A 13,793-nucleotide genomic window follows, 5' to 3' on the forward strand; every position below is an offset into this window, starting at 1 on the left:
TTGAGGCAAAAGTACCTTCCTATAAAGTAATATCAAAATAATTACATAAACTTCAGAGGTTTCTGTACATGTTTATAAATGCTTTTAAGACACAGTATAAAATTGTTATGCAGGCTGTTTTCATTTCTGAAGGTGTGCTTGTCTGTATGGAATTTTCAGAGACAGCTGAAAGCCGCTAGGCTTTCTTCACAGCTGCATCGTGTTCAGCAGCTCACATTCATTCTAGGATTAAATAAAAACAATCTCTTTTCTTCTTTTGCTTCCATTTGATCAGGGAAGTCTTTTTTTTTTTTTTTTTTTTGGCAAAAATTATTTCCACTGCTTCAAAAATATGATGAGCATTCTGTATGTCAGACTCCATTCTAGTACTCTGTTTCTCAAAGACATTCAGATTTGGTATTAATGATACCTCTTATCAGTAAATTATAGTAGCAAACCTCTGCTTTTTCTATTAAATTATGTTACAATGGTATTAAATAAAACGTATAGTTTTTATTCTTTTGCCTTATACTGTGAATAGAATTATTTTTTTTATTATTTAGGAAGCAACAATAGATACAAGTGTTGAAGTGATCTTAAACTGTGATAACTAGAAAATAACAAATAATTGGCTTCCTTTTGCTGTAAGTTAATTCTTGAATTCCTTTGTTGTGTACGTAGCGTGTCCTATAACCCATGGTCCTGAGGATGACAGGAAGGAATTTGTTATCATCTGTGGGTTTTTTGTTTTGTCCTTCTTCAGATTAACAGAGTTAAAGTCCTTGAGAGCAAAGGATAGTAACAAAATAAAAAAAATTAAAAAGCATTTTACCGACATAGTAATGTCTGTTATAGGAGCAGGGTCAGTCTAGTTGCTGTTCCTCTTTTTTTGAGGTACTAGAATTTTTCAAGGGTAAGTCAAATGTTGTGGCAACAGTCCGATTTATTCGATGTGAAGGCAAATGAGAACAGGCGTGAAGATGGAGTCAAGGTGGCGGGCTGCAGTTTTAGTAGCTTGAGAAGAAGTAATGTTTTTGTGTTCCCGGTTTTTGATCCATGTATCACTTGAGGAGGATCAGACGAAGGATGAGGTGTCACTCTCCATGTACCACCAGTGCCATGCACCTTGGTCTAAAGTTGAGCTCGCTCTTCGGGATCTTGCTGCTCCTTCCCCTTTGAAGGAGGAAACGAGCAGCGCGTAGGTGGCAACGTCACCGCAGAAAAGTGTGGTTTAAAAAAGGGAAGGTTTTCTTTGCAATCAAATTGTAAAGTATGAAGGTCCCCTGCACGTTTCAAAAAGTTATAGCGTAGCAGTGCTCTGTTAATATTTGATAATAAACATAGCTAGGAAGGCAGCAGGAGAGGGAACCAGTGGTAATTTTTTTTGGAATGCCATGTTAGTAAACAAGTGTTCTCATGATAAATAGAAAACAGTAGAGGATTAAAGCACTAAAACAGAGGAATACTGAAGAGCTTTCTCCCCCTTTGAAACAGTAATAACATTCATTCAAATAGGGAATGCTTTAGTTTGATGGCAGAAGGGAAGGAGAAGCTGAGATAATGCAGCCTCTAACTGCCATCAAAGCCGGGTAAGAGAAAGCAAAGCAGTTCAAGCGTTGCTGTTGTATAGTAACTTAGAAGTGAATAATTTTGGTTGAGGTGCTCGATGCAACCGTGCTGCTGTGTGGGTCAGCAGGACTGCATCCATAGGCCGTTGCTGTTGTCTTGGTAGAGGATGGAATAATTAAACCAACTTCTTGGAAGCAATGACGTGAAGCAAAGTGGAAGCTGATAAGGGGAATAGAGCGCGCTGAATTTCAGCTCGCATTGCAGGAGGCAGGAACAAAAATAAAAATGATAAAACCTTCCTACTGACGATAGTTTTGAACTCAAGCTGTGCCTCTGCACGGCAAACTGATGAGTCTGGAACTGCAAAGGAAGTTAAAAAGATCTTTGGGCTTCTGCCTGTTTGTTCACAAAAGCAAAAATATTGCTTTATGGCCCTAAAGGGGAGTTGGATCATCAGTGCTCTGGAAATGTATCTGCTATACTTTGGCTGTTTTTCCCTTTACGCAGAAAGTAAGCTTCAAAATAAGCTTTGAAGGATCAGGGAGGAGCCTTAAAATAGCAGCGCTGAAGAAGTGAGGAGATCATTAAGTTCTGTTTTTTCCTTGTATCCTTCCCATCAGATATATCACTTTTTGCCTAGGTACATTCCTGTTCCTTCAACTTAAAACGGGTCACCATTCTTCAAGTCAGGTTATCCATCTGATGGTACGGGTAGGCGGCATTTGTGCGGTTTCTGATGATAAGAGATGTTTGTTCTGCAACGCTGTTTAAACATTTCTTTAAACCCAGTTAATTCAGTTGAACGCTGGCATGCATTATTATTTTATGACTCGAGCTCACATCAGTATTATGATACCTCATTTTTCATACTCCAGTAGTTAAGAAACAAAGCTCAGTAACATTTCTTCCTACTGATTTTCCTTTGTGTCTGTGTGCGTAAAATTAGAAATAAAGAATGAATAACTGGTCAAAAATCAAAAGCTTTTGTTCTGTGGTTACAAGCGCTCGCTTGGGGGATTGGAATCCATCATTGTTTTCTTGTATGTACTTATATCAAATCCATTCCTGAAGGTCTTCACCATTGTTGTAGGTAACATTCTTTCATAATTGATTGAGATCTAGGAAATACAGATCAGTCTGAAGAGTTACCCAAAGAACTTTTTCTTTAATACTTGAAGAAATTAAAGATATAATCCTTGTTTGTTTTCTCTAAACACTATCATTATTTGCAGATGTCTAGCTGTGTATCGGCTAGATCTTTGGGTATATTATATGAGCTTTGGAATCTGTACTTGGTTCTTTTTGCAAGTATTTCCTCATCATATTGAGTCCTGCAAATAATTACTTTTTATTAGACCAAATAAATTTTAATTGAATGTTTGCTCTCTTATACGCAGTCTGTTCCATTTCAAGATTGTAAAGGTTAGCACTAGTTTTATTTTGCATAATAAAAACATTGGCTTAATTTGCTGTCTCACTGTAGGATTACATTTATTCATTCATTTTAATAAAGAAGCGTAGCTTTTCAAAGTATGTCTTTCTGATGGTTCAAAAAATGTACTTTCTTTTTTTCTCTTCTCAGATTTATCCAAGAATAGATTAACTGAGGTTCCTACGGAGTTGTGCCATTTTGTGTCACTGGAAACACTAAATCTATACCACAATTGTATTAAAATTATCCCAGATGCCATAGTAAACTTGCAAATGCTAACTTACTTAAATCTGAGGTAAGTTTAACTTTGCCACGTTTTTTGTTTATTTGCAAATGTGTAAAGCTTTTTTTGTCTGTACTTTATGTGTTTCTGGAACAACTCACTACATTTTTCATTTTATTGGAAGCGGTAATGCAAAAACGTATTGGCTATAGATACAGCTCTGTATGAAGGCATTGTAAGGCCAAAATGTAAAACTAATTATTTAAAGAAAGACCAAGTAATATTAATCCCTTTCTTTCCCTTATTCTTCTAGCAAATTCAGTATGCTAATCACCTCAGCACAGTCGGATTCTTGTAATTCCCTTCTGATGATAGATTTTGTGAAACTTGACATACTTTTTGTAGTTAAAAAGATGGAGGGACAGAGGATTAATGTTGGGGTTTTGTGGGGAATGGAGAGGAAAAGCGTGATACTTTATCACTAGTATCCTCTGGTTGTGCAAGAAGTATAGTTACTGCCTTTTTTTAGGAGAAAAGGGCAAAGAATTAGGCACCTCTGTCTCTTTTCAATGAAAAGTGCGTGTGAATACTAATCAGTGTAGGGAATTGCTACTGGTTAAAGTGCAGGTGAATGCATATTTGCTTTTGAGAGAGGGCATGTCAGCACTTTCCCAGTTGGGACAAGGTGTGGAGGTTTCTTTGCAGTTAAGTATGTAAAAACCGTAACAGTGAAGATGTAATAATCTGGTCTTTGCGAGAATGAGGTTTCAGCAGGGGGCAAAGTGGCTCTTGGGCTTTTAAATTCAAGATATGAAGGCTTGTTATCAGTTTTGTAAACACTGAGGATGTTTGTCAAGCCTGCCTGTATTGTTGTTGTACTGCTGTTTTGGTCACCGTGAAACACTAATTTTGGCTCTAAAAATCGAAACAGAATAGTGTGTCCTGAGTATCTGCGCACATGTAAGGAATAGGACCTGAAATTTTGAAATAGTGTTTGTTAGATATATATAAAGAAATTAAGACTGGATTCAATTATTAAGTTTACATAAAACATCTTAGTAAATTTAGGAATTAGAATGAACTCGATTAGAACTTAATGTAGTGATGGAATTTGTGTGACTCACCACAAAACCAGAATAGTTACAGAGTTAATATCATGTATCACAGTAAATTAGACAAAATAAAAGGAAATTTTTCAGGTTTTGCTAAGTAAGGTCATTTCCCTCAGTTTAAAATCTCCTCTTCACTTGGGTGTGCCCTTCCCCCTTGTTAGTTGAACAGAGTAAGCGGTCTGTAGACAGACGAAATACATCCTTGACTTTCTAACCGTGTTGCTTTTTGGCAAGAAAAATATTATAGATTTAAAATTCATATTTTTCTGCCCGTTACCAGCAAAGCCCATATGTTAAATAGAATTAAAAAGTGCTGCCAAGAGATACACATGGTCTTTGGGCCTTGCTAGATACTGTTCATGTTTCATTTAAAGAAATTACTTTTAAACTAATGATGCTTTATTACTTACTTGCCCTGGTTATGTGTTGTTCCTTATCTCTTAGTGGGTTGCTTCTGAGTTCTGTAGAAGTTAAAAATTATTTTTACTTAATTTTTTTTTTTTTGGTGTCTGATCTGCTTCATAGTGTAACTTTTTTAGATTCCAGGCTTCCTCAATTTGAGTTCTTTAGAACTTAAAAAATTATTTCTACTTATTTTTTAGAATAAGTTGTGTCTTGGTCTTCTGTAAAGACACTAGAATTGAGAATCCTGACTCCATAATAAGCATTGATTCTTTTTTTTCAACTACTGCTCGTTAGCAGTTGGATTTCTCATTTTTAATATCCTTGGGTTTGTTATTTAATACCTGTCTGTCTCCTGGCCTGTCTAACAGAGAGATGATGATGGTTTGCTTTGTAAAACGTTTTGAGACTCTTGTATTGAGCATGAATATACGTCTTTATATGCAGCTTTGTAGCAGACCATGGGATTGGCGGTTGAAGAAGAAATATTTTGAGACTTGTGGAATTTTGATTTTTTTTTTTTTGTTTCCTTTTGTTTCAATTCAGTGTTGCAACTCTTACCGAAATCACGCAGGACAATTTTTGCCATCTGTTTTCAGAGTTCAGTCATGCATGTTTGTTCTCCAGAGCCTTAACAGTCATGCAGAAGCTAACTAAATGGTTCTTATTGGGATGCCACTTTAAGTTACTGTTCATTGTTTTCCTACAGGTTAATACCCATAAAAAAGAAAAAGTTATATTTAAGAAAACCTTCAGGTATTCTAGAAAAGACAGTAGTTAACATGTTATTCTGTTGATCTTAAAGTTTCTTCTGGGAATTGATCCACAAATCACAAGAAATTAATGTTTTTAATCATCTGGAGATCATAAAGCGTCATGGCATTTGTCATCTTTAAGTTCTAGCTTCCTGAGTAATTGTTACTAGAATGAGAACCTGAATCTCTTGAAAGTTTTCTACCAAATTTTGCCTTTCCTTGCAACTCCTGTAAATGAAAATCTCTCTCTCTTCCCTGCTGCTCCCCCCCCCCGCCCTGAAATGTGGTATGAAGAATAAAATGGCACATGTCAATCACTTAAAGTTGTTTTACCAATTTGGGGAAAAAGTGAGAGAGAGATAAAATGGCTTAATATGAGTCTTGGAAAGAAACGAACCATTGAAGGTCCCAGAATCTTTCGCTATATTTACCTGGGTTAATATCATAGAATCACAGAACAACAAGTATCAACTAATCTTCAACTATAAGCGTGCTTTAAAGGAATTGAAAAAATAACCATTTTATCTGTAATTTACTTATTTGTCTTTCAGTTGGAACAAAAGACATCCACTATACTGCCACGTGAAACCATAGGAATGTTTAAATACTTGCAAAATACTGTCTTGGTTGACTTTCCTGTATTCGTTAGAAAGGGAAACAGCTGTTCTAGGTGACAACTAGTCTTGTTACAATATTATTAAACTGATATAATGCATTTTTTTCCGGAGTGGTAAATTCCACAGTACTAAACATTCCACAGTATTTAGTCAGTAATGCAGATATTTTTGATTTGCAAGTGTTTTCTTAATGATTGCCATTCAAAAATTTAGATTTTTATCTGCATAAAATCTGACCCATGAAAATGAAGGAATTTTACAACACTCAGACTTTATGTGAGTATACAGTAGAACATCACTGGTGGTTTTAATGGTTGTTGTTTTGTTTTTTTTGTTGCAGTCGAAATCAGCTTTCTTCTTTGCCAGCTTGCCTGTGTGGTCTTCCTCTAAAAGTCTTAATTGCAAGTAACAATAAGCTAGGTTCCCTTCCAGAAGAGATAGGTCAACTAAAACAGTTAATGGAACTGGTATGTTAATGAACTTTTTTTTATTTTTTATTTTGACTTCATTTGTATTTAACTGGAAACAGTAAAATTCACTTTGCAAATACATTTGAACAAATGCATAATACTATAATACAGGTTAAAAAATTAACTTCTGAACTTCTCGAGTGTGTTGAGTAGTAACACAATAATAGTTTCTTTTATGTTCTTCGGGACCCTTCTAAACAACATCACTGCCCTTGGTTCGTTCAAAACTCAGCTTCTAAGTTCATCATCTTTACCAGTTTTAGTCACCACCCGCACTGGCTCCCTGTTTTGCTGTACCAAGTTCCTAGTTCTGGCATCAGGCTCTGCAAGCTGTATCCCCTCTGGAGCATCCTCCCCTTCTGCGTCCTTTCTCTCTGTTGTTACTATCTGCTTGCCACACTGCATTCCACTAGGGAGACTTATCAGTTTATTTTCATTTTATTTCACTATTTTTGCCATAAGACCTTCCTTTCCTGGAACACCCATCTAAACAGATTTACAAAATGATTACATTCCTTTTGTTTTCAAAGCTTTCCACACAACTACTGTTTCTGCAAGCAGTAGATCATCTGTAACGTATTGTCCAGTCAATGAGAATCTGAAAAGGCAAAAATTATTTGGTACCTTAACTTAAAATTAATTTAATTGGACATGTTTTATTTAAACTTTGTGTGTGGAAAATGTATATAAGAGAATGCTTCCCTTCCTCTCCCTTTCTCTTCCTCTTTTGTATATTGTAGGCTGAGGCTCTGAATTCTCTATGGCATATGTGTTAGGTCTTCTGGTAATTTCTGTTCACCTTGACCTCTTAAGATACAAATTGACAAATAAACTACATTTTGACGCTGCTAATTTATGCATCGTAAAACAATGATACTTAAACTTTCTTCCAACTGCTGATATCTCTTTTGACAGCTTTATCTTGCACATCTTTTCGGTATCTGAAAGTGCCTGCTTATCATATTACTATTTTTATAACTGTAGTCCCTCTACTAAACTATGTTACAGAAATTGAGCTGACCTTGCTTTAGGCCCCAGTCCTGCTACTGGTTCTTCATATGTGGAGTGAAGTGGCAACTTTGGGGCTTTTTTCCTTCTAGTATTCTTTTTGTACAGCATCCTGTGATATCAGGCCTCTATTATTTATTACAACTGATGTGGCTGTTGATGAGGATGGGGGGGGGGGGGCAGTTACCTTTTCCTTTCTGGGTTATACCTGAGCTAAAGACTACCAAGTTTGTTGTGTTTGGTGAGCATTATTAATTTATCTTATCAAATGTTATAATTTGTGTGTGTGTGTGATGGGTTTAATTAGATTACTGAAATGGTTTTGATTTAATTAACCTTCAAAAAAAATGTGTTAGCCTATAGCATTGTTTCTTTTGTGCTGAAAATAGATTCAATAAAAGGTTATGGTTCCAGTTTTATATATCATTAAAGTTGAACTGTATTAAACACATCCTAATTTAGGGGATAGAATGACTGAAGAGATAATAAAAAGTGATTGGAACCTGTTAGCTCTTGATTGCTTCTAGGTTAAATGTGGCCCAGCTTAGTGGTGGGGTGCTCGTGAAATAATTGAAAGACTTGGCCTAATTCTGTCTGGTCAAAATCACCTGTTTTCTTTGTATTAACTGAGGTCTGTGATAATATTTTCAGTAAAGAGCTGCTGAAGTGCTTTCTTATCTAATTTGCTCTCCAATTTCAAGTTTGAACCCTCCCAGTAAGGTGAACTACCATTGCTGATGCTGGAAGTGTTTCATTTATTAGTAAGAGATTGTACACAGCTTAATAGTAGCCCTTATCCTTATTTTAGAATTTTGAAAAGTAAAAAAACTAAAAGCTTGAAAATCAATTTAGATTATACTTAAAGGAGTTAGGGTTGGTTTGGGTTTTTTAAACCAATCATATGTTTAAATTAACACCTGGAATACTGGATTTTCATATTGCTTTCCAGTTACAGTATAATTTCAGTGTTACTCTTTGTCATGAAGAACACAACAATTCCTGCTCTAAAAATATTTCATGAGAGGCTATAGCAACATATCACTTTGGTAGGTTAGAAGAATTAAGAAAGCTGAAGAAGGTTTGATGCTAGTTCTTTGTGATTAGAAGGGGGTGGGGGTTAGTGAATAACAAGTTTTTGTTAAATTGGCCATGGTGCTATTCAGATGACCTGATTACTTTTTTCGATGCCACCTTGAGCGGTTGGTACATTTGCAGTGAAAAGAGTTGCATTGTTTAGCTGGAAATGACTAAACTGTGCGTGTATTGGGAGAAGCAAATAGGGGTAGGATTGAGAGCCAGGATCTGTATTGGCATATGTAAGACAATGCAGTTTAGATAATAAGGTGATCATTGTTGTAAAATGAGTAAAAAGAAAAAAAAATAAAGATTAAGTCATACTGCAGTTGTTGCACAAAACGTTCAGCTGTGTGAGAGCAGTGCCAGCCTGAATAGCGTGGGGCTTCCAAGCACCACCACGACCCAGCCCTGGGGCAAGGCTGGGTTGGTTTGGTACGGACCCAGTGCTGGGGCTGAGCTGGCCCAGGGGATCCATCCTGCGCGGTGACGGGTGCCACCTGGCTGCATCCAGGTCTTGTATTACTAGGACTTTGCCAAGCACCTTCAGGTTCCCAAAGGGTTTCACAAGCTGCGTGCAGCAAAATCTGTGTATACATAGCAAATGGATTTTTAAATTTTTTTTATTTTTAATCTAACCTGTTGAAACAAATTTTACCTCTATAGTCACTCTACAATGATGTAAGCATAGTTTGCTACAAATTAGGTCAGATCTTTCCAACTAACTCCGCTTTTCCCCCTCCTCTCCTCCAAAACGGGGTAGGCAGTTCTTTTTCTATTACGTGTATATATTTATTTAAATTTCATACTTGTAGCATAGAATGACTTAGATATTACATGCAGTAAATTTTCAGGTATTCTTTTAAATTTTAGGGTTCTGGGTTATATACATCTGGCAGCTATCTTACAGGCATCAACATACAATTTATTCTCCCTGCAGGATATCTTAGAATTATTTGCAAAACTTGGTTGGGAAACCTACTTTTATTTGCAGCTGTGTAACTCGGTTATACCTCTACTGTCAGCCAGGAGGATGAGTGCAAAACTGGTGTGAAGATAATCTGAAATGTATTTTCCATCAAATAAAATTGGGCAGAGGTGTTTCAGTAGCTATACCCGAAACTATCGGATGTACGGTCAAATTCTGTTCTCCATCCTACCAGGCAGTATTGCACTTCTGCCTTCTTCAGGTAACAGCCCTCTCCATCGCGGGGACACTCCTGTCTCAGGTTGGAAGCCTTTAAATCTCTCGACTGAGATTTAGGTCTTTCACCTCGTTCACCACATCTGGGCCAGCAGCCTGACCAAGTGGGACCTGCTGCCTTCTGCTGCCTAAAAGGGTCGATGTGCTCCTGCACCCTGTAACTTTTTTACTATTCTGTATGGCTTGTATGTCACAAGCCCTGACAGAATCCACATGCTTTTTAGGAATAACAGCTCAGTCAGGAGTCCCAAGTTTTAAAATGGATGTAAGGAGGAAGTTTACCTCAATTTGGGTGGTTTAGGTCAACTCCTGTGTGTGTGTGTGTGTGTGTCAATAAATATGTTTATATGGAGCCAGAGTACCATATTTATTTTTCTGTTTATATTATGCTGAATTTTTTTGGTTTAAGACCATTTAAACTTTACTATAAAACAAATGGTGATGATTTTAATTTGTTTTCACGCCATTGAGCTTCATGCCACAGGAATTAATGTTAACTTCAAATACATTTCTCTAATCTGGAGAAATTGTGTTGTCATGGCAGGACATGGAATAACTGATGAGAACAAAATAAAACTAATGCAAGCCTGAACTTCACCAAACGCTAGCCCCTTGGAACTTGAGTAGGTGTTTGCACTTCAGTTGGCTGCAGACGTCCATGAAGTGAAGTTCCAAACTGCTGGTTGCGTAGTTCCTTTAAAAGATATTAGCCTGGAAACCATAGGCATTCGACTTTGATAGTATTGCTTCCATTACTGCCAGGCTAATGGGAAAGATAAACACTGTCTCTGTCACATACACACTCGTGAAATCTAATAATAGTCAAGAGCATAAGTATAACTAGAAATAATGTTATAGGTCTTTGTTTTCCACAGCTATTCAAGCAAAGTAATAAAAAAAAAAGTTGGACTGCAGTGTTTAGCAGGATAAAGGATACTACTGTCTCTAGAGATCTTGTGAATGCTGACATGGTGTCATAAGAGATCAGTCTTAATAAGGATGTTTTGAAAGGTTGTAAGTGGACGTGTTTTTGAGGCTACACATTGCCAGGCTTTTTTTTTTTCTTTCTTCCTCCGCCCCCCCCCCCTTCCTTCCTTCTCTGTCTCTTTCCCTGACTTGTTCTGATGTGTGTGTGTTAAGTGTACTTGGTCTAGAGTTTCTCTGCCACAAGGTGACTTTAAGTTCTGTGCTCTAAAAATTGAGTATCTAATTATGAAGTTGTTTAAAGTGTAAATTAAAAATAGGACAGTAAAGCTTTAAAAATAAATTATCTGGGAACAGTGCAATTAACCATACTTTGTGGCAACTTGGGCAAAAGATGCACTCATTAACTGGGATTTTTAATTTCCTTGTCTAAAAGCTAAAATAATTTCCTGACTGTGTTTTGACAAGGGAAGGAAGCTCTGGCAGCACTGAGATTCTGTTACAAGGAGAAACTTGTCTGATACAGTGACCAGCATTGCCAGATCACATTTTGCTTTTACTATCATCTTTGTTAACTGGTTTTTAGGCTTGAAGATAGAGAGTTAATGCTTTTGACTAGTATTAAAGACACTATCTTCAAAGAGATGACTTGGAAACCTGACTGAGTTCTAGAAATTTTGTAGTCTAAGACCTCCCAGGTACTGTATAAATCCATTTGAAACAATCAAGAGAATAGGAGTGAACATCCTAAAAGTATTCCATTGGCTGTTCAGGAAAATCTGGCATTACCACACGTAGCTCTCATACTATGAAATGCTGTTTCCGTTTTTTTAAAATGCAGAAATGGAAGCATAATCGGGATATTACTCAAATTTACAGGCTGCCTGGGATGTAAGCAGAGGTTTCAATGTCCTTTTGATTTCACATTGAGTGTAGACTGTTTAGCAGCAAAAATGACAGCTAGTATCTTAAAAACTGTCGCATTTTAGACTGACTTAATCTAAGAAGTTGATCTTTAGTACACATTCATAGCAGTTTCTTATTAGCAATAGTGTTAAAGTATACTGTTTATTACGGTAGCACTACCGTATATAAACATTTGCTTGAAATTATGCTCAATCTAGCCAGACCTTATACTTTCAACTCAACTTTACAGCAGTTAGTCCTTTAGGAATGCTGAAATGAAGATGGGTTCCAGTTTCATCCAGATTATTAAACCAGTTGTATTTAGTCATCAAAATCAGACCTACTTAGAACCTGTCTAGGCACTTAAAAAGTACCTTTTACAATACTATATTGAATATCTGTGTAATAGTAAACAAGACCTGTCCTATTTTATTATAGCCTACTATGTGATGTGATAATCCAACATGTGCCTTTCCTGAGCATCATTACAGAATGCTATTGGCGTTTCCTCTTTTTTCTTTTTTATTCTTTCTTTTTTTTTTTTTAGATTTTGTTTAAATGTTCCCTCCAGAAGAACAAGAACCTTTTTAAAAAGTCAGAGCCACACACTAGCAGTTTTACATTTTATCCAAGCATATTTAGTTATATAATCATGGTACTGAGTTCTTTATGTGAATAAAGTTAAGAATAAAAAGGTAGAACGTCTTAAGCAAATGGTTTTGAACGTTTCTATAGAAATTAAATTGACTTTCAAAATTAACTTACTCTCCAAATAAGAATTCGCTCTGGGTTTTAGGTAATGTATAAACATTTTCTCATGTATCTGTTTTTGCATTGTGAAGAAAGGACACAGATGGTTGCATGTTTTCAGGTTAATAAAATGTTACAATGGTAATGGCAAATTAGCTACAATTTCACATATGTGTTATTTAACACTTAGGAGCCAAGAGTTCATTATGTCTATTATTACTCTTTTGCTGTAGGATGTCAGCTGTAATGAAATCACAGCTTTACCACAGCAGATAGGCCAGCTGAAATCTTTGAAAGAACTGAATGTCAGAAGAAATTACCTCGAAGTTTTACCCCAAGGTAAAAACAAACAACAAACAAAAAATCCTAATACCTTTACGGTAGCTCTTTTTTCATTAACATTTTGAAAGTATTTTTTAATCATGTAAGTAAGTATGATTAAAAAGTAGCAATTGCTTTGTGTTCAAATTTATTCCATTTGAGTTTGTAGAATATAACATTCAGTGGTACTCACTAAATAACAGTGTGTAAGGGTTTTTAAATGAATTATCTTTATGATTCTAGGCATCTTTTAAATTGCACAAGTACCTGTGAATGCAGTATGGGAACTGTCAGCTGAGTTTCAGGAAAAAAAACCACCTTCAAAGTATTTATTTTAAAATTTATTGTCACTTGTATAACAATAACACTTTTAACTTCCCAGTATATAATGGAGTAAATGTTGATCATATTCCTGTCTGAGTTTGTATTTTTTCCTGAATGCAAAAGAAGGTTTATTCAGAAATATTTTATTATTTTATGGCAAAAATAAATACAGATATAACACCTTCTTTCTTTTTTGTTACTTTTAGAACTAGTACAGCTTCCCTTGGTAAAGTTCGACTTTTCCTGCAATAAAGTGCTCGTGATTCCAATTTGTTTTAGAAAGATGGTGCACTTACAAGTATTACTGCTTGAGAATAATCCTTTGCAGTCTCCACCAGCACAAGTAAGTAACATCTACAATTTAAACTGTGCCTTAATATTGGGTGGATGATACCAAATTATAGCCTATAAAATGTCACCTTCTGCAATTAGAGGCTTCTGAACTTAGTCATCACAGACATTATTCGTTGATATATAAATAAGACATCGAAAATATCCTATGTTCTGTGTATGAGTCTGTGTACCACTTGAACCAACATGAGCCTAGAAGATTTCCACTGTTAGCTGCCTGTTTATTTTTGTCATCCCTGTCTGCATATGAAACTTAATGTTGGAATACGTATATAATTTTGAAAAAGAGAAGTGAGAAACTTCCTGGATAAATTTTCTCTCTGTTAATAAGAACCCATTTCTAGAAGGTTCTATGAATGTAATCCACGGGAA

General features: G+C 35.9%; 1 protein-coding gene across 10 annotated transcripts in view; it reads left to right on the forward strand.

Annotated features, from left to right (window-relative positions):
• The window catches only part of LRCH1 (leucine rich repeats and calponin homology domain containing 1), a 125,792-nt gene that overhangs the window by 54,313 nt on the left and 57,686 nt on the right, over positions 1-13,793 (forward strand). For all 10 annotated transcript variants that reach the window (XR_011327920.1, XR_011327921.1, XR_011327922.1 and 7 more), the window contains exons 2-5: positions 3,131-3,275; positions 6,430-6,556; positions 12,659-12,764; positions 13,277-13,413. Coding sequence is in view for 3 of the 10 variants with exons in the window: in XM_069802693.1 (XP_069658794.1) it covers positions 3,131-3,275; positions 6,430-6,556; positions 12,659-12,764; positions 13,277-13,413 (515 nt within the window). In the remaining 7 variants the exon portion in view is untranslated. The remainder of the gene's footprint in view (positions 1-3,130; positions 3,276-6,429; positions 6,557-12,658; positions 12,765-13,276; positions 13,414-13,793) is intronic.

The sequence above is a fragment of the Haliaeetus albicilla genome, chromosome 15 (genome assembly GCF_947461875.1).
Source record: "Haliaeetus albicilla chromosome 15, bHalAlb1.1, whole genome shotgun sequence".
NCBI lineage: Eukaryota > Metazoa > Chordata > Aves > Accipitriformes > Accipitridae > Haliaeetus > Haliaeetus albicilla.